At 44.4% G+C, this 26,063-nt stretch overlaps 1 protein-coding gene across 1 annotated transcript in view; it reads left to right on the top strand.

Annotated features, from left to right (window-relative positions):
• The first annotated feature begins 9,026 nt into the window (after positions 1–9,026).
• Positions 9,027–26,063, top strand: part of IGF2 (insulin like growth factor 2) — a 31,562-nt gene continuing 14,525 nt past the window's right edge. Inside the window, exons 1-2 of the mRNA XM_024209134.2 lie at positions 9,027–9,353; positions 25,233–25,395. Of these exons, the coding sequence (XP_024064902.1) occupies positions 9,255–9,353; positions 25,233–25,395 (262 nt within the window). The 5' untranslated portion in view covers positions 9,027–9,254. The remainder of the gene's footprint in view (positions 9,354–25,232; positions 25,396–26,063) is intronic.

Genomic DNA, 26,063 nt, shown 5'->3' with positions numbered 1-26,063 from the left:
CCATTTAACCCTTTTACTATCAATGCAACCAATCACAGAGCTTGGAGAGAACTTTATAAAAGCACACGCGAGCATCGCCTGGAATGTTTTAGCCACATATGTGCTTTGTTTGCCATGGCACTTAAAAATGTCTCACCAGTGGCATGTGGGATGGAAGCAACATTTTAAATCCAGGCACAGAAATCTCCCTGTCACTAACATTTAGAGTCGGTGCCTATAAATCAAGGGGCAGGAACTGGGTCTGTGGAAACGGGCCATCTGTTTGTAATCCTGGGTCAATGCAGTTATGTTATACAGGATAAAAACATATAAGGGATAGAAATTCTCAGGCTCTGGGGCATAAGCTTTTCACTAACTGTTGATTTAAGAAGGAACTTCTATGGACAGATTATTCCATAACAAAATTTTGCTGATGATGTAGGAGCATGTGATGGGCATTTGGCCAGACCTCTATGTTGCTTGGAAATAGCGCCTTCTCCAGGAGCTTTATGGGATACATTGCCAGGGAATCAGGAGATTTTCCCAAGGAGTTATGGGCGTTTGATCCCGCCTCTCAAAATTCCTCTGGGAACACACAAAATATTCCACAAAGCCTTGCAGTATCTCCCAGAATACATAGCTGCTTGGAGCTGATGGGAACTCTGGGATATTTGCCCAGAAGGCACTGCAGCTGAACTGAGTGGAGCCATAGGCCTTGGCTACACTTGGGAATTCACAGCGCTGCCGCGACAGCGCTGTGAAGCGCGAGTGTAGTCGCGCCACCAGCGCTGCGAGAGAGCTCTCGCAGCGCTGTATATACTCCACCTCTCCGAGGGGAGTAGCTTGCAGCGCTGCGAGCGAGCGTGCAGCGCTGCAGGCCCTGATTACACTGGCGCTTTACAGCGCTGCACTCGCTGTGCTCGGGGGGGGGGCATTTTCACACCCATGAGCGCAGCAAGTTGCAGTGCTGTACGGTGCCAGTGTAGCCAATGCCCTAGTGTGGATGGTGGGCAGAACTTCAAGTGGATTAAGCACCATTAGTCACATCTGGAATGTTCACACTGATCCATTTGTGCAATAAGCAGGGCAAAAGGATGTATAGAATTACAAAGAAGGTGGCACTCTAGCCTAGGCCAGGCCTTTAGGGTCAGCTGGTCTGACACAGCATGGCAATTCCTAAATGCAAAGGGTCAGGTCTTCACCTGATGTATAACAATGACTTTAATGAAGCCACAATGATATACATGAGTGCCTTCTAATCTGTTAAACTGCTGGGGCAGAAATTAATGAAAAGAAAGTCAAGGCAGTGAAGATATGTGGGGTGGGGAGGGGACAGAAGAGAAGAGATGGGAGGTTGAGCTGCTAAATGAAATTGCGGGATTAACCACATTAGCAACCTCTTAAAGAGTGGGCCCCAGTCCTCCCTGCTCCTGGTCACCATTGGGGAGGGAGCTGGTCCTCTAACAGGCTTGTTAATGATATCGCTGTACATTTTCAAAAGGCTGTTAAATGATGTCATTAAAGAGTGGTTCCTCCCTCCACAGCTCTCGGGTGTTTTCCTCTGACTGGCAATTGGAGGGTGGGTGGGGGAAGCTATTCTTCATAAGTCTATCAATGGGATGTCTGCTGTCCACTAAAATATAGGTAACAGCTTTCTTCACAAGTCTTTCAATCAAGTCACATCAGCTCCACACACCCAGCCACCAGTCATTGACCAGTCCTAGCATGACCTGACATTGGTTATTTTTTGACGATGCTCCTTACGGTCAAAGTGTAATATCTGTTCTGTAGTCCCCAGATGTGTCAGATTCTGCCCTGACTGGCAGGGGAAAGGACTAGATGACATAACCCGTCTCCTGTGTGTAGCACGGAGATTGATCATCTGCCATACCCCAAACAGCATGATAGCATTAGTACTTGCCACCTCTATATTACCTTTCCTCTTTGGATCACCAGTGCATTAGCATTATAACATATAACAACCACCCAATGTAGGTTTGACTGATGTGGAAACTGAGGAGGCAGAGAGATTACTTGAGTGGCCTGAAGTTTCACAGCTAATCGATGGAAGAATCAGACTTAGGCCTGGTCTACACTACGGGATTAATTCGGATTTAGCAGCGTTAATCCGAATTAACCCTTCACCCGTCCACACTACAGAGCCAGTTAATTCGAATTAAAGGGCCCTTTAAATCGATTTCTGTACTCCACCTCGACGAACGGAGTAGAGCCTAAATCGATTTTGTTAATTCGAATTAGGGTTAGTGTGGACGCACACCACCGAATTACTGTGTTTAAGTTAATGGGGTAGTGTGGCCGCACACCACCGAATTAATGTGGTTAAAAACCGAATTAAGGTGCTTAGTGTGGCCGCGCACAATCGAATTTATACAACCTGTTTCCCAAATTCGAATTATCTAAATTCGGATTAATCCTGTAGTGTAGACATACCCTTAGCATCCAGATCGCCTGTGCCCTTGCTCTAACTAAACAATGCTCGCCCCCACTCAGGCACAAAAACACACACTCCTGTGACAATATTCTGAACATGCACTCATGGTTTTAAAGGGCTACTTGCATTTTTTGAGGATCCAGAAAAGTGAATTGGGTTTGTTTTCCAGCATATTAGCAGTTCAGAGGGTCCCAGCCTCTTCTGGCATCTCTGCCAGGTGGCCTTCAATTGCAGAGATGCCATTGCCTCAGCTTCCCCATTTCATTCCTCAGTGTAGGGGCAGTACAAGGACCTTAAAACAAAAGTTGTCAGTATCACAATTAAAGAAACCTGATTATTTGCATTATGAGAGTGCCAGGGGCTAAAAAGACAGTCTCTGCCCTTAAGAGTTTATAGTCTATGCAGACAAGACAGACAAAGGGAGTGTTATTACTTCCATTATGCAGATGGGAAGCTGAGGCACAGAGCTAATAAAGGCCACACTTTCAGGTGTGCACAGTCCCCAGTACCTCCCCATGAAAACTGCTAGATAGTGGTTCTCAAACTTTTTGTATTGGCAACCCCTTTCACGCAGCAAGCCTCTGAGTGCAACCCCCACCCCCAGGCGGCTGCGGCTGGGGCTGTCAGCCATACGTGGGATTGACAGCCCCAGCCCCGCTGCCCGGGGGCTGACAGGTTGAGACACCCACATAACCACCTTGCAACCCTCTGAGGGGTCGCAACCCCCCGTTTGAGAACCCCTGTGCTAGTGCTAAGCTCTTTTGGAAATCTGGCCAAGGTCACACAGGAAGTCTGTGGCAGAGCTGGGAACTGAGCCCAGATCTCCTGAATCTCAGGCTAGTGCATTAATCACCACGTCCTTCCTCTTTCTTATGTACACAGCAGTCCTGCAAGTAATAACCCCTGGTGGTGGTGTGCTGTCAGGAGCTCCCCTTGGTAGAGTTGTATCACACCCAGCTAAAGAGAGGCGTGTTCACCCCCTTCCTCCTTGATGCTGCCAAACCATCCCTGCTGCTTCTGCCTCACATAAATGCCTCTGGAGAGTAGATCTGGGGCCTTGGGAATGTACCAGGGTGCAGCAAGTGGCAGGTATTTTAGAAATCATGCTCCTATAGGGGAGGAGAATGTCCTCAGGGCCCCCTGCAAGGTCCTCACCTCACCCCGTTACAAATTACACAAGCGGAGCACCATGCTGTCCTGTCAATGTGCTCAGCGTATTTCTCAGCAGCAGAGTATAAACATTTCCAGCGAAGTGCACTTAGTGTACGTTCGTTTGCCAAGTGCTGTTGCCTCCCTTCCCTGGTTATGCTTATGAGAACGTGTTTTGTTTAAATGATAAAACAAATCATTCAGCTCTCCCACTCTCTCCCCCTCCACTCTGAGCGCACACCTCCCTGGTACAGTGGGCCTATCCCAGGCAGAAGGGAACATTTCTGTAAGGACCTCCTCCTTTAAAACACTGGCAATTCACCACCAATTTCATAGCCGGGCTTCCTGATCGAACCCATCCCAGTGTGCATCAGGAATAGGAATGAAAGCAGAGTATAAGCAATTTCACTGACTCCAAGAGCAACATCATCGTTGATAGTACAGTAGCATCTAGAGACCTCAATGCAGCTAGGTGCTGTACATACATACCACAAGGGGCAGTCTTTGACCTGAAGAGCTTACTATTTAAATGGACAAGATGGAGAGAGAGAAGGTAGGAGAGGTAATATCTTTTATTGGTGGAAGGTACAAGCTTTCCACGAACAGTAGTTGGTCCAGTAAAAGGTATTACTTCACCTACCTTGTGTCTCTCCTATCCTGGGACCAGCCTGACTACAATAATACTGCGACCAAAGATGGAGAAAGGGAGCATTATCAGATAGGGTACTGAGGCACAGACTGATTAGATAACTTGACCCAGGTTGCACAGGAAGACTGTAGCAGAGCAAGAAGCTGACCCCAGCTCTTTTGAGTTCTAGCCCAGTACCTTCACCCAGGACCATTGTCTTTCTCTGAAAAGAGCCTGACCAAAGAACTACTCTGTTGTGGAAAGCCAAAGGACTAGCAGTTCAAAAAGTGAGTCAGAAGAGGAGGTAGAAAGAGACAATACAATGCCCTGTTTTGTCTCTCCTCAGGTTTTTGCTGCGCTGACGCTGCAAAACTCAGATCCGAATTCCCAACACCGTTTGTTGGATCTAAGAGTCCAGCTCATTTTAAATGCTCCTGGAACTTCAGAGCGGGAGTGACAGGGCTAAGTAATGAACGACAGCAAAGGTGAGGGTCTCTGATAAGGTGGGAAGTGGCTTCTGGAGAACATTTAAGAATCACATCCAATGATCACCCTGAAGACAATGAGGACTAGACACAAGGACCCACTGACAGAAGCGCAGCAGCAAGGAAAAAAACAGTCAAAGACATGCCTGAAAGATACATAGCTGGGATTCCAGAATTCCTCAGAGGTATTTTGTCTTAGCCAACATACTGTGCTGTTTTAAAGCAATTAATTACTCAACAGACATATCTCCACCATTCCACCCTGCTTAGAATCTCTATGGCAAATCAAGATCTAGTATATAGTTCATAAATTGTATTATGTGTACATTAATTGTAACAAGATGTATCAGATACATTTAAAATATTACCCAATTTGTGATATTCCCTGCCTAAGGCAGGACCAGGTATACCTATTATATGTGAAGTTCTTCTGGATTTTCTATGAAGAGAGAGACCCATAGATAGAAGTAGAGTCAGCCTAAAGACAGCTGTAGAATACATCAGGAGCAGAGGGGATCTTGGCCCAGGTCTACACACATAAGTTGCACCAATTTAACCAACATTTATTTGAACCCCTATATGGACTCACTTAAACGTCTTTAAAACTGAATATATTGGTTTAGCATGTGCCTGTAAATTTATTGCAGCAAATGAAACCAATATAAACCAGATTAAAACTGATTTCAGCGTGTCCACACAGGGGTTTGCATCAGTTTATCTACAATGGTTTAAAACCATACCTTTAGTCAAACTGTGCAATGTTGTGTTTCAACCAGGCTTTAGATTGTAGGGATTTGCTACTGACAGAAGGCAGGTGTTGTAGCAGGAAAAATTGCCTTTGTGTTGCTGCTGTTCCACAAAGCCATCCAGTGGGTGACAGAAAAATATTGCTATTTGTTACTGGGTAAAACCTACGGGCCCTAGCTGAGATCAGAGCCCTATCCTGTTAGGTGCTGCACAGACGCATAGTGAGACACAGTCCCTGCCCCAACAGGATTCCAATCTATAAAGTTTCTCATCTGCCCTCCTGCACCATATTTCCCAGGCATCACTGGCAAGCTAGATTATTCCATAGCCATACACAGAACATCATAATTCTATATATTTGCACAATGCTATAAAGGCCAACTTTGTCCCTTGTTATTTGGAAGGGCTGATTGTGCCTGTCAGAGTTTCACATTTGTGCTTAAAGGAGTTTGGACTTTCCTCCCCATGACATTCCAGTGAGTATTTCCATGGAAATGCTAGAAAGAAAGAAAGAAAGAAGTGATATGGTTAGCTGTCAGTACAGCCTCAGAGCTATTTTTCTTCCCTCTGCTGCTACATCATACCTTCTTTGGATCAATTCACCTCTCAGGGAATAAACTCAAACGAGGTTAATCCTGGGTTTTGCCCTCTCCCCCATTTCTTCCTACTGACGTAAGGATGATATTTGCCTGAGGCTTAATGTGTTTTTCTTTATTTTGCTTTGATTTCCAATCTCTTCTCTCTCCCCCTTCCCCCCCCCCCCAAATACAGACACACTCACTCCTTTAAAGACGGGAAAATAACCTGCTTTTTTTCTCTTTTGGTCAACAGCTCTTTCTTTTGTGTCTTTCTTTCTTTCTTATCCTCCCCTCTCTCTCTCTCTCTCTCTCTCTTTCTTGACACAATGCACTATTTATTTGCACTGAAGGATAACTAAGAAGCAATTAAAAGATCAAAGGCACAAACACAAGTGGATCCAATGGCAACTTGTGGGGTTTATTTTGTTGTCCGTGGTGATGTTGTTGATGAAGGCTCACCCAAAATGCTGGTTGTTTTCACTGAGCTGGTGAGACACCTCACATGATGGGGTCATCTCTTCCTTACAATATAGTTTTTGATTATCATTATTGTTCACCCTCTTTGTTTGCTGTTGCAGTTGTTTACTGGAAAATCACTTGTTTTTCTCAGAGAGATTAGCCCTCTCACCCTCTCTAGGTTTCTTTTGTCTACTCAAAGGAGGTGCTGGTGGCAAGTTGGGGGAAGGGAAGTCAGTTCTTCTCTCTGGGCTGCTAACAGCCCATTTGACCACCATGGGTATGGTTTTGTTTTTAAACAAATGGGGAAGGATCGTTGTGAAAACTAATACAACTTTCTTTCCCATCTACTGAAAGTTTTACATTGTAAATGGTGTAAAGGTATATGGCCAAGATTTCCAAACTGGGGTGTCTAAAGTTAGCCTCATAAATCCATATTTAGGCACCTAAAGAAGTGGCCAGGTTTTCAAAAGTGCCGAGCACTTAGCAGCTAATTTCCACTGAGGTGTGGAAAACCAAACCACTTATTTAAGTGCCTATATATGGATTTAGGTGCCTAACTTTAGGGTGAAAATCTTTCCTGTATGTATGTTTTATCAACACCATGTCCTCCTCCCTGTTCTGATGACAGCTTTAGTTTAAGGACATTGCACTGGCATTGGATTGTTTGGTGGGTCTGAAATGCAATGACACAATCCAAACACGGAAAGAAAATTAGGGTCGAATGATGTGATCAAAAGAACAACCTGATGAATGAACAGATTCTTGAGAGGGTGACATATGTCCTTTGGGAGGTCAAAAGCCTATAAAGAAAGTACCAGCTCTTCTCCCTCTTCAGTTTGTCTTTGGAGGGTTTGGGAGAAATCTTCTAAATTCCACTTGTTTGGAGCAATCCTTCAGTCAGTTCCCAACCTCAGAGAGAAAAAAACCCAACAATTATAAAAATAAAGCATTATTTTCTATTGTTTAAGTGTGCATTGGCACATTGTAACCATGCCTTGTACATCCTAGCTACTGAATTTCATTAACTATTTGGGCACTGACTGGGACCTGGGAGGTCAGGAGACCTGGGTTCTATTCCCATCTATGACACTGACCTGCTGCATGACCTTGGACAAGTCAGTTCACCTCTCTTTCCCCTCCTGCTCTTTGTCTTGTCCATATAGATTGTAAGCTCTTCAGGGCAGGGCACCGCTATCTTACTTATATGTATCTGCAGCACCTAGCGCAGTGGGGCCCCTATCTCAGTGGGCGTCTCTGGGCACTACAGTAGCAATAATAATACATTTAGACCCCAACCTTGCACAGCTTTACATGCACAATTAACTATAAATATGGGAGAAGTCCCATTATCTTAAATGGGATTATTCATATGCATAAATCTTTGCAGAATGGGACCTTAATTAGGTTGGTTGACAACTAAAAGTCAGCATGAGAGCCAGCGTACAGCACTAGGTGCAGAACATACTGTATCTGTCTGCCCTAGATAGGCAAAGCCTCCATATTTACTTTAGGATAGCAAGGATGTTAATGAAGTTATGAATGATTAACAGCTTACCAATCACAGTGAACAACCCCCTCCCATGCCTACCTGCTTGCTTCTGAAATCCTTCATGTGTCCAGTCACTTCAGTAGGTAGGTGACTGTAAATCCTGACTCCCATACCAACTTCTTCACTGACTGAAAATCACCTTCACTAATCACTGAAACTTGTCTTTACCCCAGGAGTTATTTTGAAGGTAACCTGCAGGACCAACGGTGAAAATGCTGCCATTGAAAATAAAGATCAAATATTAGAGTAGCCATCTAGATTTTATTTCTTGGCAAGCGAGGAATTTTGACCAAATTAAGGAGCTCAGAGGAAGTTGTGTAAAAGGAGGAAAGATCAGATTCAAGATGAAACAGGCACCTTTAAAGAAAAGTACTCTCTGACTTGGATGAAGAGATTTCAGTGTGCAAAATGGGTAGTTTGCCCCATGGAAAAGAACAATGTGGACTCACTACTTGATACCCATTGGCTAATGAATCACGACTCAGCTGATATTGGGTTTTTTCCCCCATAGGAATATTGGTGAAATTAAATGAAACACTAATGAGCTCAAAGGCAACCATTCCTAAACATTTGGTAGCGTTAGTCTGGAATTTGGTAGCCGTAGTAGGGCATTTGGCAGCCCCAGAATGATCTGCTCTTTTCTGAAAAATAAAAAAATGCATTCATCTGTCCACATGCTTATTGCTCATTTTACCTGCATCTGAAAAGCAGCATGCAATGAAAGCAGACATCCTCCTTCTGCCCTCACCCAAAGGACAGATATTTTTTTCTGCATGGAGCAGTAGCTGCATTCAGCCCCCTGAGAGGAACATTCTATGAAACCATGTTATTGAAACTTTTTCCTAGTGTGAGACTCCGAGGGTTACACGAGAGAGAGAGAGAGAGGGAGGGGGAAAGAGGGGTTAGATAACTTCTGCAAGGTTATTGGCTGAGTTGCCTTGATCGTTGTTACAGTAGAAGTTGGAGCATGCCCATTGGATGGTGTATAAAAGAAGGGGCAGTGAGTGCTCTCAGCCTGTCTCCTCAGTTGTGGAGCAGCTAATTGAGAATATAGCTGCAGCTGGGAGAACCAAGCCCCACCAGCTCAGACTCTTGGAAAAGCAAGAACAAGCCAAGAGACAGCAAAGAAAAAACAGCAACATCCTCGTAAAACAAGGACTTGACACACCAAAAACCTCCCCCAAAATTACACTAAACAGCAAACAAACAAACCAAGCAGGACAGAAGCATGTCAGGAGCAGAGAGATACATGGATGAATGCTACAGTCACCCAGCCTTACTCCAGGTCTGCACACAAGAAGTTGAAAGTAGCAGTGGAAGTTTAAAGGTAAGGACAACATTAAACAACCCATGTTGGACTTGTCTCTAGTACTATAGCAGGCAGGGCCAGGGCAGAGGGGGCAGCCAGGGGGCTCGCTGAGCTAAGATCAGCAGCATCAGACTTTTTGATGGTCAGCCCAGCAGATCCAGAGACTCCACTCTGACTCTTCCTTTTGCTTAGCGCGCGCGTGTCCCCAGTTCACAGAAGGACACGGGTTGGAAATGAGCTAAAAAAGGTGCCCAGCTTACTGCGAGAGATCCCTCTCCTGCAGGAGCCAGGGGCCGGGCTTGGCTTTTTCTTTTTTAAGCAAGGCAGGAGGGTTTTGGTTGTGTAGCTTTGGAGTCATGCAAACAACGTGATTACAACCAGGAGCAGCGTTTGGGTGAAATGTTTGTATTTCTTGTTGCTGCATCCCGGCATCTTCTGTGTAAGTGAGTGATGGTGAAGTCTTTGCAAGAGGGTGCAATGGGATATTTGCAAAAGTGACCGGTGTAGGAGAGCGAGAGTATTTATGAACTGCTCCCCCCCGCACCCACCCCCCCTTCTTCCTCGGTTGCGTGTGGAGCTTGGGTTTTGGAAACAGAAAAGCAGAAGTTCCCCCCTGACTGCAGTTCCCCTTTAGGGTCGCTAGAGGGACCTCAAATGACGGCCCAGACTGAGTCGCCTCACTTTAAACTAGAGGACTGGACTTCTCCCAGTGAGAGCCTAACAGGTTAAAAAAGGGAACGGTGACACCAATTGCTGGCTAGGCTGTAACCGCATTGCACGGTAGGGACTGGCTGTAGAGGACTGAGATGAGAGCTGTGCTCCTGCAAGGGGGTGGCTCACGCTTAAAAAATTGGTGTATGTCTGCGCACTGTACCTGCTGGGACATTGCTCTTCACTAAGGGGAGGGGAGTTGAGACCTGTCATTGGGGGAACGCAGGAAACTCATATGCTAGCTCTGGACTCTTGAGTCCTTGTATGAATGGAGATACTGGCATCATGCCGGGATTCCCAGACTGGAGTTGGAGCATAGCACACTTTTTTTTTTAATGGATTTTCTGCTGCTTGTGCATATGTTCATTTAAAGCTTAAAAGTAAATGAGAAGCATTGCCCTTGTATACCAACACCACAGCCAGTGTCGGAAACTGCATAGCAGGTGATCATGGGAGGCTGTGCATGGAGAATGATATATGGAACTAAATAGGAATGTTTATTTCATAGGCAAATACTAAGATCACCTTAAGTGTGTGTGTGTTTATATTAGAGGGTTCAAGGCACAACATCCCTAATCTGAGTGCAGATTGGAGTGTTTGGATCTCATTTCTATTATACGAGGTCATGCAAGGTCACCTATGGGCTATTGGACAGAACTTTAAATAGACTTCTTCTAACGGAGTATTGTATGCTTTTCTTAAGTTGTTTGGCAGTGGGGAATATTAAGATTGTGCATTGTGTGGAAGGGACGGACAGTTCTTTAGCTTCAGAGCCTAAAGAGATTATTAAGCACTATTCTGAAAAACACTGCAGCATGTTCGGTCTCAGAGGAATGAAAATTCGGAGAGGAAAAACAAGAAAATGAAGCCAAAATGGAATGAGAGTTAATGGTTGGCATGAAGCCTTCTACTTTGTGTGGAGTCTTTTTTTTTTTTCTTCTTCTTCTTCTTCCTTCCTTCCTTCCCAATTGCTTTTCCCTACAGTAATTGTTTTAAGAGAGCAACTTGGAAAGGTTTTAACACTCTGTTCAGCGGTAGGGAATTGGGGCACACGAGGAAACTTAGATTTAACATAACTGTACCAGCAGATGTGGCTGCCTTGCTTTCAACCAGTGGTACGTCAACAGGGTTTCTGATACACTAGGTCTTGCTCAGGCAACATCGAGTAATCAAGGGTAAAAATAAGACTTGTGTGGGTGGTTTTAAATAGACACTTTGGGAGAGCCTCTGTTTTAAACCCTTAGGTTGGAACTTCCCTATACAAAGTATATAGTTTTCTTACTAACAGCAGGACAGGCTGTGGAGCCCAAGGTTTGCAGAAGGAGGTTTTGTTTTTTTGACATAACAGGTTGTTGGGCTTTTATTTTTCCCCCTGGGTTTGTTTGGATCAAGGTAGGAGAGTTCAGGAGTCTGGGTCCAAGGTTTTGTGAGGGTGACTCCGGTTGCATATTAAGGAAACAATGAAACACCATAATCTGGGGCAATAAAACCAGATGACATTTCTGGTTTGGGCTTCTCTGGACCAAAACTGACAGGTTTGGTGGTGGGGAGAATGGGTCACAGTTGTAAAACCCGCTCAGATTTGTTGACAGGCACATGTTCACTTAACCTTTCAAAGGGGCTTGCTGTGAAAATTCTTAAAGGGATAAACAAATCCACTTTTCCTGCAAAAAAAATGTTGGGCTTTTCCCCCTTCCCAGCAAAATCTCAAAGCCAAAATGTATGTATGTGTGTGTGTGTGTGTGTGTGTGTGTGTGTGTGCTTTCTACTGATGATCCTTTACTATAACCTGTGTGGGAGGATCACTGGCTGGACCAAACTACTACACAGAGTCTTCATCCAAAGCCCAGTGAAGTCATTGCGAGTCTTTCCATCGATGACAATGGGTTTTGGATCAGGCCCCAGCTGCATAACAGAGCATTATAAGAAGGAATTGCTCTAGTTTTTAAAATAAAGCAAACACAGGACTTATTTTTAGAGGGACAGAGAATCTGATGCTTTTCCAGGATTACGTAGGAGCACTGCAGGTGGCCCACCTTCTCCTGTCTACTACCAGTGCATATCCTGGGACTGAGCTCTCAAATCCTACTTTGGTTTGTCTTTGCTTTAAAAGCTTCTATATCTAGAGAACGGCTGGGGCGGGGTGTGTGTGTGTGTGTGGGGGGGGGTGGTTTACTGGCTTCAGTGAGAGAGGGATAAAATACACATACTGATCACTTATTTGAAATGGAACTGAAAGGGTTAACCATGCTCTGCCGAGACCTAAAGCCAGTTCAATGTGTTGTGAGAATATCACTTGCCAGAACACTCCAATCACCACAATTTCTGATTAAACGGCTCAACTCTTCTCTCTTTATCGTTCCGCTTGCTTTGCTGTATTTGCTTCCAAAACCTGGAGTAAATCAGAAAAAGTTAAATTAGGCTACTAACACTGACTTTGAAATCCCTTCTCCAGATTCTGCCAGCTGTCTTTAGAAGAGTTAAGCAAGATTTCATTTCCCTTTTTAATGCAATAAATCAAATATTTCTGGGCTGCATACCAAAGTTTGTGCAATACACTCCCGAGTAAATAATACTGAGTACCCCTTTCACCTTTTTCTAGTTTCATTTCCCTCCCCCCCATAGCTACAATAGTCTTTGCTGGGGAAACTAACACCTACTGTACAGAGAGAGACCCCTTCATCCCCACATGTGGGCCAGAGGGAGCTGCGGGGTATGGAGGGAACCCTCTTCCCAGAGTGGGGCAGGGAGGGGCACATTTCCCATTTAAGACACAAGAAAGTAAGAGCTAACATAGTGTTGCCAGCCTCCAGCATATAACAATCATGAGTCAGGTGCCAAAAAATCATAAGATTGGCTTAAATCATGTGATTTTTAAAACTAGCACACTTGGGGTTCATGTTATCTGCCTTCCGGTGTTTGAGAGCTGTCCTTTCATCTCAACCATGAGGGCTAGAAACTTCATTTTTTTTTTTTTTAATGAAAGCTGAGTGTTTCATACAATCACATGATTCCAGGACCTAGAGCTTTAAGGAAACACCAAATATCATGAGAATTGGCAGCACTGGGGCTCACTAAGCATGTTCCCAGGAGCCACACTGGCATGTTGTACAAAGATTAGTCCTCAGAAAACTACTGAAGTTACCCTGAAGCCACTCCCTAGCAACTCACTTCCAGAGTAATGCATAGCATAGGCTTCCTTCATAATACCACTCTGCCATCTGACATGGCACTGGGCTCTGAGTTCCTCCCCCTTCCTATACAGGGAAGGCTTCTTTCTTCTGACTGTTAGAATGGCAAAGCAGTCACAGTAACATGGGATGCAGGTATTTCACAGCATTCTAAGTACAGGTCTGACATTCTAAGTACAGGTCTGTCTCATCTTACGCGGGGGTTCTGTTCCGCGGTTAGCGCGTAAAGCGAAACCCGCGTATAGCCAAAACCCCATTGAGTTCAATGGCGGGCGAAATCGCCCGCACTACAGGTATAGTATTAAAACTGTTGTTTTTCTCTTTTTTTTGTTTTTGCCGACCACGTAAAGTTGAAATCGCGCATGTTAAATGCGCGTAAGATGCGATAGACCTGTATTAAGATGAAACACCTTCCCCTGCCCTCTTATAACTTCCAGACACTCCCAGGTCCCTGGAGCGGTAACATCACCTCTGTCCTGGGTGTGCGTTAAGTCAAGGCCTGACTTTCAGAGATGCTGAGCATCTGCATTCTCCCATTGACGTCAGCTGGAGTTCTGGATACTCAGCACTTCTGAAAAATCAGAGTCCGGATTCTTGTTTATACTGCCAGAGTGGTGTCAAGGGGCCTTTAGAGAGGAAGCGTTTCCCAATGGTTTGGGCATCAGCCTGGGATTTGGGAGACTGGCTTCGCAACAGACTTCCTGTGTGACTTTGGGCAGGTCACTCAATCTCGCTGAGCTTCGGTTTCCCATGTGTAACTGCCCTGTCTCTGAGGGGTGCATTGAGGATCAAGTCATTAAAGATTGTGAGGCACCCCAACAGTATGGTAATAGGGGAGGCACATAAGTGCCTGAGATGGTGTAATTGAGAATCAGGCAGTCCCTGTGGAACTGCCATGCAATCTCCTGCCTAATATGGTTGAATACATGAGCTTAAGCACACGCCTTAGTCACTCATTATGTCTATTAATTTAGGCTTAATTCTCCCTTGCCCTGTTACATGCGTAATTACTTACACCAGTGCAAAGTGAGTGTGAAATGATATCACATGGGAATTGCAGCTTTACAAACCCATTATGCAGTGTAAGTGATTTCCCAAGGGGAAGAATTGGACCCACGGTCTCTGACTCAAATCTTGCAGATTGGGCCATCTCTCTAATTTGATCCTTCTGGTAGAATTAAACTCTAAAGTGGGCCAGACCAAAGGAGGAACTTGATCAGTCAGAAAGTTTGGTATCTTGCCTGACTGGGAGCTCACACAGGAGAGAGGCATCACAGGGGTCTAGTAGCCTAAGCACAGACCTGCACACAAGGAACTTCTGCATTCTCAGCTCAGCTCTGGTACAGTACCTTCGGTTGGCCACAACTCATTGGCCTCTTCTCCAGCACTTGAATGGAGCTAACATACCCAGCTGACTGGGCTGTATGTCGTTTAAAAAAAACATCTGTAACAGCAATAAGGGAGGCTGTGCCACAAGCTTCAACTCACGACACAGCAGAGTGCAGGTATTCTGCATAATCTCACATGGCCACTCACGTATTGCTGGCATACCACTGCATGGGTGAGACTGCTATTGCAGCATCTCTGAGTACCATTCAGGGCTCGTCTAATTATTATTAGGGCTGTCAAATGATTAAAACAATTTATTGCGATTAATCACAGTTTTAATCGTGCTGTTAAATAATAATAGAATATCATTTATTTAAATATTTTGGATGTTTTCTATATTTTCAAATATATTGATTTCAATTACTACACAACACAAAGGATACAGTGCTTACTTTGTTATTATTTCTGATTACAGATATTTGCACTCTAAAAAAGATATACCAAAGAAATAGTATTTTTCAATTCATCTGAGGCAGTGCGATCTCTTTATCATGAAAGTGCATTACAGGGTGGGGAATTATAGGTAGGACCTTGTAGATATAAACAAACTTGTCTTAGCAATTGACTAAATAACAAGTAGGACTGAGTGGACTTGTAGGCTCTAAAGTTTTACCTTGTTTTATTTTTGAATGCAGTTATGTAACAAAAACAAATCTACATTTGTAAGTTGCACTTTCACGATAAGGAGATTGCACTACAGTACTTGTACGAGGTGAATTGAAAAATAGTATTTCTTTTGTTTATCTTTGTTACAGTGCAGATATTTGTAATAAGTAATAAGTAAGCACTGCACTTCACTGTGTAGTAATTGAAATCAATATATTTAAAAAGTAGAAAAACATTCAAAAATATTTATAATAAATTTAAATTGGAATTAACAGTACAATTAAAACTGCGATTAATCACAATTATTTTTTTAAATCAAGTTAATTTGTTTTGAGTTAATCACTTGAGTTAACGATGATTAATTGACAGCCCTAATTATTATTAGTTTTTTTTATACTGGTATAGCCATACCAATGTAGCTATAATAGAGAAGAAAACCCTGTATGGCTGAGCTTCACCGGGACAACTTTAGTGGCCCTTAGAGGCTCCAAATCAGGGATCAGCGCCCCACTGTGCAAGCCATTGTGCAAACAGCCTCCATCTCTGAAGAGGTGACTATATAAACTTGCCCCAGTTTCAGCCCCACTTTACCCCAGTGCAAATGCATCTGCGCTGGGGCTTTACATGAGCATAGCTTATATCAGTGCAAAAATCCCTGAAACAGACAAGCCTTTTTAGATAGTCACTTGGAAATGGGGTGAAGGGTAAATAGACACACCTGACTCAGTGCGGGGCAGATGGCATGCTGCAGGTGAATAGGATTCATGCTCTTGTCTTGTTTCAGCTCCTTGCTTGTTGAACAGTGCTGGGGAAGCAGATGGTAGAAGCCTGTTATCATCTAAGGGAATCCTAAGTTTGATTTCCTTGACCAGTGAGGGACCAATCAGCCTGGTAACTGAGAGGAACAATTTGCATCCTCCTATCTTATGCTGCAGTGGGCCTGGAAGAGGCAGCTTTTGTGTGGGTTCAGTGCAGGGGCTTCTCCGCACGCTGCTTCTCTGTTAGACCCTGACCTAGGGGGCTGACTTTGTCTGGAGGGGAGAGGGATATTCAGTCTCCCTCTCTCTCCCCCTGTACACTGATGCACACAAGTAGAGGAACAGCTCCTCTGCTGAACAGTGTGGAAACATTGCGCGGGAGCAGGTGTCGCTGAACGAGCAGAGAAATTACAATGAACTGAGGAGAGAGCAAGCAGCCAAAGACAAATGTTACAGTAAAATAGCCACTCGAGGGACACTACGCTACAAAAAATAACCATGTTTAAACTCGTATAAAACATGCTTGTGGCCCAACAAGCTTTATAAACCTGATGGATTTTTACTTGTCTGTGTGTAGAGAAAATCATATTATAATGACGTTATAGGATAATTGTTTAACCCTGGTAAGGACTCTTTGACTTCGTGTCCATGCAGGCAAGAAGAAACAGCATTATACACACAGCTGAGCCAACCTCATTTCACAAGAGTACAACGGGTTGATTTTTTTTTTCTAGTGAAGACCCCCCATGCCCCGCCCCGACATGGTGCTGTGCACCTTACATCTTAGCCAGAAAAACTTCCTGAGTAGGTTGAATATTGCCAGCCATTTTCAGGCCTAATTTATTTGTATTCTACTAGTGCCTAAGACCTCATTGTGCTAAATCCTATACACACAGTAAGAGACTGTCCCAGCCCTGAAAAGCGTACAGTCAAAATAGACAAGACAGACAAAAGGTGGAAGAAAGGAATTTTACCAGTGGGGAACTAAGGCAAGGGCAGATTAAGAGACTTGCCCAAGGTCACACAGCAAGGTAGTGGCAGAGCTAGGAACTGAACCTAGATCTCTCCGACAACAACGGGCAGCGTATCCCGACTGGAATTTAGGAGGCTTCCTCCTGCAAAGTGATTTTGTAACCAGAAAAAGATAGGCTTTGTACATTTGCGGAAGTGACCCCTGAAACACCTCTCCCCTTCCAGATTGGGGTGGGATGTAACTGGAGAGGAAAGAGAGCACATTGAATGACCTCCAGGCACTCTGCAAGTGACAATGTCACAGAGGTCAGAAGGCCCATACAGAACTTGTCATGCAGTCAAGCCTGCTGGGTATTCCAGAGAATAAACATGGCAAATGGATAAATAAAGGTCTATGGGACTGTGTAATGTTGCAGCTGCTTTAACCAGGGAGAAAGTGCAGCACTAGGTAGTAAATATGCTTTTTGCTTGCTTGCTTGCCTGCTTGCCTGTCTGGTTTCTCATTACATTGTTCTGTGGAAGGGAGGGGAAAAAAATACACGCAAGGTGAAAATCACCCTGAGACCTGTCTGGAAAGAGCCAGCATTCAAAGTGAGAGGAGGGGTTACAGACTAGGCAGTTCATTGGATCACACATGACCATATCGGTATTGGGTTAGATTACATCATCAGTACCATCTCTGTCCTCACAGCCTTTAATACAGGATATTAAAAAGGGGCTCTGTACCTGAGTCACTGGGTCATTTTTAGGGTGGAGAGTAAACTGATGGCACGAGTTTACTCTGTCTCCTCACCTGTATGGGGAGAAGGGGTAGGGGGGCCAGCTTAGGACTAAATAACAAAACAGAGGTAATTTAAGTCTGGAGGTGCTGGCATTTTCCAAAGGAACTGAAGTTTTTTCCCACAGAACTGGAGTGTATCAGGTCGCACTGCTGACAAAAACTCTCCCTCCCGGTATGTTTTTATTCTCTCATGGTACATGGTAGGGATGGAGACACTAAGAGAAAAACCAGTTGTGGGCAACTCTGCAGGGGACTAGTCCACAGCTGCTTCTTTGGTTAAGGTGAAGGCTCTGGCAGGGAGGGGAAGAGCTGAATACAAGTCACTGGAGTAACTCCATGGAGGCATTTGGCCTAAGGTGTTTAGTCCATGGGGCTCTGTGGCTACTTGCTGCTCTGTTTTCTCTGCTAGTGCACACAGGTGGGAAAGGAGCTCTCCCCTGTTCTCTGTCAAGCCACTTGTCTGGGGTGGAGGGTATCACTGCCAGGGCAGAGGACTTGTAATGAGTTTAGACTAGAGGTACCAGAGAGGAACCGATCGGTCTAGCATTAACTCACTTCAGAATATCCCATTGGTTCCCTTGCGTGGTTAGGATGGGGATGGAAGTAGGTAGCTGGATACTGGCTTGCTTGGAGAGGGGTGGATCGGAGGAAGTGACCTTTGTTTCAGAGCAGCTACCCTGTGTGTTTTGGACATGACTTATCTCTGGGTTGTGAAACAGTGAGGCTCTCTGTGCATGGCATCTTTCAGAGCAGTCCCACAGTGCTGACTGGCAGCGGGGGGGGGGGGAGGGTCACTTGCTTGCCTGACAGTTGTTCTTAAAGTGTGACCCTAGCTAATATTGCAGGTAAAAGTATACAGGCTTGTGGTTTGGGAGAGGATTTTATAAGGGTTCTTCCAAGATTCGGAGACAGACAAAGCCCGATATCTTTGTCCTTCTGCGGAGGGTTGTTTTTTTGCTCAGATTTGTCAAACACAAAATTAAGCAATCTCCTTCTGAGGAACTGACTATGGTGGGGTGGGGAGGAGGAGGAACTGATGACAAGTTTCTTGGTTAACCATGGTGCTCATGTGAGTGGGAGGTTAATTGGAAGTGGGGAATGATTTGGTTGTCCTTAAGCCCCATATCAGCTGCGTGTGCAATGACACTGCCTATACACCACCTGCTGCCCTAGTGATGAGCTGCAAGCTTAGCTTAAGCCCAGGGGACGTTAAGCAATCAGAAGCCTCATAAAAATGGGATAATTGTGCTAATTAGAGATCACAGGGAGCATTGGTCACGACTCCCAGCCCAGGCCATTAAATCAGGTGAAAGCCTTCTCATAGGAAACACTCTAGCTTGGAGATACTAACAAATTTATTTGAGCATAAGCTTTCGTGGGCTACAGCTTATGCTCTAAGGTGCCACAAGTACTCCTGTTCTTTTTGCGGATACAGACTAACACGGCTGCTACTTTGAAACTCTAGCATGGAAGAGTGTATGAAAATGAAATCATGGCTCAGTGATATTCCTGGTGCTTCTCAATGGAGGCATTGTGCAGGCCAAAACCTCAGTAAGTGACTAAGAGCTTGATCCCCATTGAAGTCCCCACTGACCTCAGTAGTGCAGGGTCAGACTCTAAATATCATAGGAACATAAGAACGGCCATACGAGGTCAGACCAATGGTCCATCTAGCTCAGTATCCTGTCTCTGACAATGACCAGTCCCAGATGCTTCAGAGGAAATTAACAGAACAGGCAATTATTGTGTGATCCATCCCCTGTCGTCCAATCCCAGCTTCTGGCAGTCAGAGGTTTAGGGACACCCAGAGCAGGGGGTTGCATCCCTCACCCTCACTATTAGCCATTGATGGACCTATCGTCCATGAACTTATCTAATTCTTTATTGAACCCAGTCATACTTTTGGCCTTCACAGACCCCCCCTGGCAATGAGTTCCACAGGTTGACTGTGCATTGTATGAAGAAGGACTTCCTTATGTTTGTTTTAAACCTGCTGCCTATTAATTACATTGGGTGGTCCCGGTACTTGTATTATGTGAAGGAGTAAATAACACTTCCTTATTCACTTGTTCTACACCATTTATGATTTTATAGACTTCTATCATATCCCTCTTTAGTTTTCTCTTTTCTAAAAGAAAACATGAACCGTCCCAGTGTTTTTAATCTCTCCTCACATGGAAGCTATTTCAGACCCCTAATCATTTTTGTTGCCATTCTTTATATTTTTTCCTATTCTAATATATCTTTTTTGAGATGGGGTGACCAGAACTGCATGCAGTATTCAAGGTATGGGTGTACTGTGGATTTATATAGTAGAATTATGATATTTTCTGTCTTATTATCTATCCCTTTCCTAATGGTTCCTAACATTGCTAGTTTTTTCACTCACCAGAGCAGCACCTCCTGCTGGCCCTCTCAGAGATTAGCTCTCTCAGCCAGTGCACCCTCTCCTGGTGGTGCCTCCCCCACTGCCTTCTCCTTAGTCCAGGAGCCACAGCGTCCTCTTCATGACTCAGCCCTCCAGCTATGTCACCATCCGTGTTGTCTCCTTTCCAGGGGGAAGTATCTCAAAGTTCTACAGTCCAGCCACTTCCCCATTGGTGAGTGTGGGGGGACCCAGACCCACCCACTATTCCAGGTCCCAGCGCAGGGACCCTGTAGATAGCAGCATCCAGCTACCTCTCTTTAACTTCTCCACCAGTGCTGCTTAAGTCCCCTGAGCCACTTCCTCGTGGCTCCAGCCCCTTCTTTGCCTTCTTCTCAGGGCCTCCAGCCCGCAAGTCCCAGCAGCCAGCCAAGAGCTCCCTTGCTCCCTGCCAGCAATTGTTCTGTCCAAGGTGCTACCTTCCTACAGACTGCTAGGAACCCTCCGTGGGTTCCCTGCAGCAACTGACTTACTCTGGCCCTGCAACTCATTTTATGTGAGCCCACTGGGATTGGCTGTTCTGTACAGTATCCCTCCAATTGACTGCTTCCTGTACAGCCTCCCTAGGCTGCTTTTAACCCCTTTCTTTCTGGTGTGGGGTGAACACCCCATCACAGTCTACCACTGCACATTGAGAAGATGTTTTCAGAGAACTATCCACAATGACTCCAAGATCTCTTTCTTGAGTGGTAGCAGCTAATTTAGACCCCATCATTTTGTGTGTATAGTTGGGATTATGTTTTCCAATATGCATTACTTTGCATTTATCAACACTGAATTTCATCTGCCATTTTGTTGCCCAGTCACCCAGTTTTGTGAGATTGCTTCGTAACTATTTGCAGTCAGCTTTGGACTTACCTATCTTGAGTAATTTTAGATCATCTGCAAACTTTGCCATTTCACTCTTTCCCCTTTTTTCCAGATAATTTATGAATATGTTGAACAGCACTGGTCCCAGTATAGATCCTTGGGGAACCCTTCTATGTACCTCTCTCCACTGTGACAAATGACCATTTATTCCTACCCTTTGTTTCCTATTTTTTTAAACCAGTTACTGATCCATGGAGGAGCTTTCCTCTTATCCTGTGACAGCTTACTTTGCTTAAGAACCTTTGGCGATGGACCTTGTCAAAGGCCTTCTGGAAGTCCAACTACACTATATCCACTGTATCATCCTTTTCCATGTGCTTGTTGACACCCTCAAAGAATTCTAATAGATTGATGAACCATGGATTTCCCTTTACAAAAGCCACGTTAACTCTTCCTCAACATATCATGTTCATCCAGGTGTCCGATAATTCTATTCATTACTATAGTTTCAACCAATTTGCCTGGTACTTAAATTAGGCTTATTGGCCTGTAATTGCCAGGATTGCCTCTGTAGCCCTTTTTAAAAATTGGTGTTACATTAGGCATCTGCAGGTCATCTGGTACAGAGGCTGATTTAACCTATAGGTTACATACCACAGTTCGTAGTTCAGCATTTTAATATATGAGTTTCTCTAGAACTCTTGGGTGAATACCATCTGGTCCTGGTGACTTATTGTTTAATTTATCAATATGGTCCAAAACCTCTTCTACTGACACCTCAGTCTGGGTCAGTTCCTCAGATTTGTCACCTAAAAAGAATGGCTCAGGTGTGGGAATCTCCCTCACAGCCTCGGCAATAAAGGCACCGGTGCAAAGAATTCCCTGAGTGCTACTTGATTATCCTGTGGCCCCACTGATTGTTTGACAGGCTTCCGGCTTCTGATGTACTTAAAAAAAAAATTGTTTTTAGTTTTTATGTCTTTTGCTAGTTGCTCTTCAGATTTTTTTTTTTTTTTGGCCTGCCTAATTTTACTTGACTTGCTAGAGCTTATGCACTTTTCTATTTTTCTCAATAAGATTTGACTTCTAACTTTTAAAAGAGGTCTCTAACCACCTCTTTTACTCTGTTTAGCCATGGTGGAAATGTTTTGGTCCTCTTACTTATTTTAATACATTTGTGGTATACATATAGTTTGAGCCTCTATTATGGGGGGGGGGGGGTGTGCAGCTTGCAACTATTTCATTTTTGTGATTGTGCCTTTTAATTTCCGTTTAACTGGCCTCCTCATTTCTGTGTAGTTCCCCTATTTTGAAGTTAAATGCTACTGTGGCGGGTTTCTTTGGTATTTTCCCCTTTACAAGGATGTTAACTTTAATTAAATTATGGTTGCTATTACCAAGCAATTCAACTGTATTCACCTCTTAGACCATTTAGGATTAAACCAAGAATTGCCTTGCCTTGTGGGTTCCGGGACTAGCTGCTCCAAGAAGCAGTCATTAATGGTGTCTAGAAATTTTATCTCTGGATCCCACCCTGAGGTGACACATTCCCAGTCAATATGGGGATAGTTGAAATCCCCCATTATTATTGAGTTTTCTGTTTTTGTAGCCTCTCTAATCTCCCTGAGCATTTCACAATTACAGTCACCATCGTGGTGAGGTGGTCGGTAGTATATTCCTACTGCTATACTCTTATTACTCAAGCATGGAATTTCTATCCATAGAGATTCTATGGTACAGTTTGATTCATTGAAGATTTTTACTATATTCAACTGTATGCTTTCTTTCACATATAGTGCCACTCCCCCACCAGTGCGATGTACTGTGTCATTCCTATATATTTTGTACCCTGGCATTACTCTGTCGGACTGATTAGCATTGTTCCACCAAGTTTCTGTGATGCCTATTATCAATATCCTCATTTAATACCAGGCACTCAAGCTCACCTATCTTAGTATTTAGAGTTCTAGCATTTGTATACAAGCACTTATAAAATGTGTCAATATTTAGTTGTCTGCCTTCCTATGATGTAACTGAATAGAACTCTTTTGTTTGACTGTTTCTCTTCAGTTCCTACCTGTACTTTATCAACTTCTATCCTCTCCTCCTTACTAGGATTTAGAGTATCCCCTTTAATAAATCCTCCCTTAAGGGATGTGTCTGTCCGAACCTTGTGCTCCTCCACACTTGTCAGCTGTCCCCTAGCCCTTAGTTTAAAAACTCCTCTATTATCTTTTTAATTTTACAAGCCAGCCTGGATATCTGGCCTGAACTGAAGCATCTTCCAATAGGAGCATTTTAGGAGTGTTGCCAGTTTAGGAAGACTAACAAGGAGTACCCACTGTACTGGCTTGTGGGAGCACAAGCCAGAACTACAAGGGACAGTGGCAGATCATATCAGTTTATACCTCCTGTTTGGACCAGCAAATGAGGATAGGATGTGCATCTTTCTCTTTGCAGCTTCTTCAGAACATGTCTTCATACAAGCTAGCAAAATCATGTGTTGGTCATGGAAATGAGGCCTGAATCACAGAACTAGGTCAGGGATGTTCTGAGCCGGGGCTCTGGTTCAGGTCCATCTCTAATAAGAAATCAAACATTAAAATTGTAACAGGAAAAAGATGACACTGGAGGAGTCCTCGGCTCCCCTTCCTATTTCCCCGCCATGCTTGGCCCACGTGGTAAATGGCCTTTTATTTGTTCATAATCTAAAAGGGACTAGTAACCATTGTAAGGTCAGATTATTTCTATCACTGGTGGGTTGAGCGATACTCTACTATGAAAGTTGGTAGGAAGGACGGCTTTATGGATTGGGTATTGGGTTGGTACTCAGGAGACTTGAATTCAGTTCTAGGCTCAGTCACAGACTTCCTATGTGACCCTGGGCAAGTCTCCTTAATCTACCCTAGGCCTCTCTTCCCCATCTGTAAAACAGGAATAAAACCATGCTGTTTCACCAGAGTGAGCTGGATAAAAATCCATTAATAATTAAGAGTTGTTCAGATGCTCTGGTGATGAGAGCCTAAGTAGTACATAGATAATACAGCATTTTTTTCGCACTAACTTTGGACCTCAAAATTACCTTATTCCAGTTGCCATCTTGCCATTCTTGCCCCCTGCAGTTCTGATTGGATTTCAGCAGGCACATTCACCATGCTGCTTTATATCCGGGTTTTCTCTGGAGGTGCTCATCACTGAGGTATCCCGGTCTCCAGTCATTCATGGGTTTAGCCTCTTCACCCCTGAGAGGTGGTATCAGGCCCATTTTAAAGAGGCTGAAAGTGGGACACTGAGGTAAAGGGGCTTGCCTAAGGCCACCCAAAGGTGTATGGTAGCACTTAATGGCGTTACATACACACCCATGTGGAATCAAAATCAGATCCTAACATGCTAGGGAGGGGAACCTGAGGTACAGACTTTGTGATGGAGGGCATTAGGCATTGGCCTTTAAACCTTCTGGAGATCTGGGTTCAAATCTTGATTTAGGCCACAAATAAAATAAGATTAGTTGGTTGTTTAACCCTAGACTATTGGCCTGTATGACCACCACCACCACAACCAACTTTCCCCTTCCCCCCCTCACACATTTTGCAGTCAATGCTCAGAGGCCTGGGACTGGAATAGAGGGGGATACAGCAGGTCAGTACTGAGGTTCATGGCTGGAGTTGAATAGAGAAATGGTAGCACATAACAGTCGCACAGAATCACAGTTTAAATTATTGCTGTAGAAAACTTAGCCCTACCTATGATGCCTTAGCCCTAACTTTTGGTGTCTGAAAGACTAATGTGGTGTTTCCATAAGGAAGAGAATGGCAGTTCTAAGGGATCTCTTTGTAACCCCACCTTTAGTCTCCCAGAGATTGTATTCAAAGCTCGGCCCCTGAGATTGGCTGAGCAAAAAGGAGAAGAAACATCTAATGGCAGCAACTAAGGCCACCTGTCCTTGGCTGTGACAAAAATGGGAACTTCCCTCAGAGGCAGAATCTTCTCTGGGTGACTGAGAGGAGATGTTACTTTGCGGGAGCCAGCTGTATGGAAGTGGCAAGATGAATGTTGTCTGGCAATTGCTTGTTTTTAACCACTGTCAGAAGAGTCTGAATCCTTCGCAAATAAGCTAAAGAGCACATGCTTCTCCTTACACAAACAGTCACAAGCTCTCCTGTGCATGCACACATGCATGTTGTGCTTGGTGCCTTGAGAACACTCGAGTGGGGTTCTGCACCATAGTTAACATTTTGAATTTGTGTCTTTCAGGTGCAGAGGATGTGCGCCTCTAGGCGGATACTGCTGCTCGCACTCACCTTCCTGGCATACACGGTGGACTCCACGTCGGCATATGGCACTGCTGAAACGCTCTGTGGTGGGGAACTAGTAGACACACTGCAGTTTGTCTGTGGGGACAGGGGCTTCTACTTCAGTAAGTAGCTCTGGCATTTTTTTGTGTTGCATTGACTGGCTACTTGTGCATCAGGGAAGCCGGAGGGGCATGCAGCAGGAAAGGTTCTCCTCCAAAGATACATTAGTGCAGACACAATCACACATGCTTCATCCCTGTGGATGAACAGGTGACTTCTAAGAGCACTGGTCCTATGTCCCTGGTGGGCAGCTCACACTACTAGGATTCAGCTCATTTCCAGGGAGACAGAGCTCATTCTAAAGATCTCTCTGACTGGAGGTGCCATATTGCATGCTCTGGTATCAATATCCCCATGTGCCGGGCATTAGATCTAACATAACTTACCCTGGCTCAGTGCACCACCCAAAAAGTGAAGACTATGGGAAATACACTAGCAGTTGTAATAAGACACGAGGGCATAGGTTCTCTACTCTCTTGCACTTTTGTGTCATCACTTACACCAGTATAAAGTGGAAGGTGTCAAATCCTACACAAATCAAAATTGTAGCATCTTACACCTATTTTGTACAGGTATAAGCAACTACCCAAGGAGCAAGACCAGGGAATCAGGCCCCAAGTGTGATGAAGGCTCTACCATACTGGGGGAAGCCCTTGTTTTTCATGCATGTGGCTGTGCCAGAAGTGTCAAAAGGAAGCTGCCTGTTAAGCTAGGAGTATTCTCTTGGCAG

This window comes from Terrapene carolina, unplaced genomic scaffold (assembly GCF_002925995.2).
Source record: "Terrapene carolina triunguis isolate 2854851 unplaced genomic scaffold, T_m_triunguis-2.0 Scaffold171, whole genome shotgun sequence".
NCBI classification, from domain to species: Eukaryota; Metazoa; Chordata; order Testudines; family Emydidae; genus Terrapene; species Terrapene triunguis.
The sequence above is the reverse complement of the archived record's forward strand: the minus strand, read 5'-3'. Positions and strand labels throughout refer to the sequence as shown.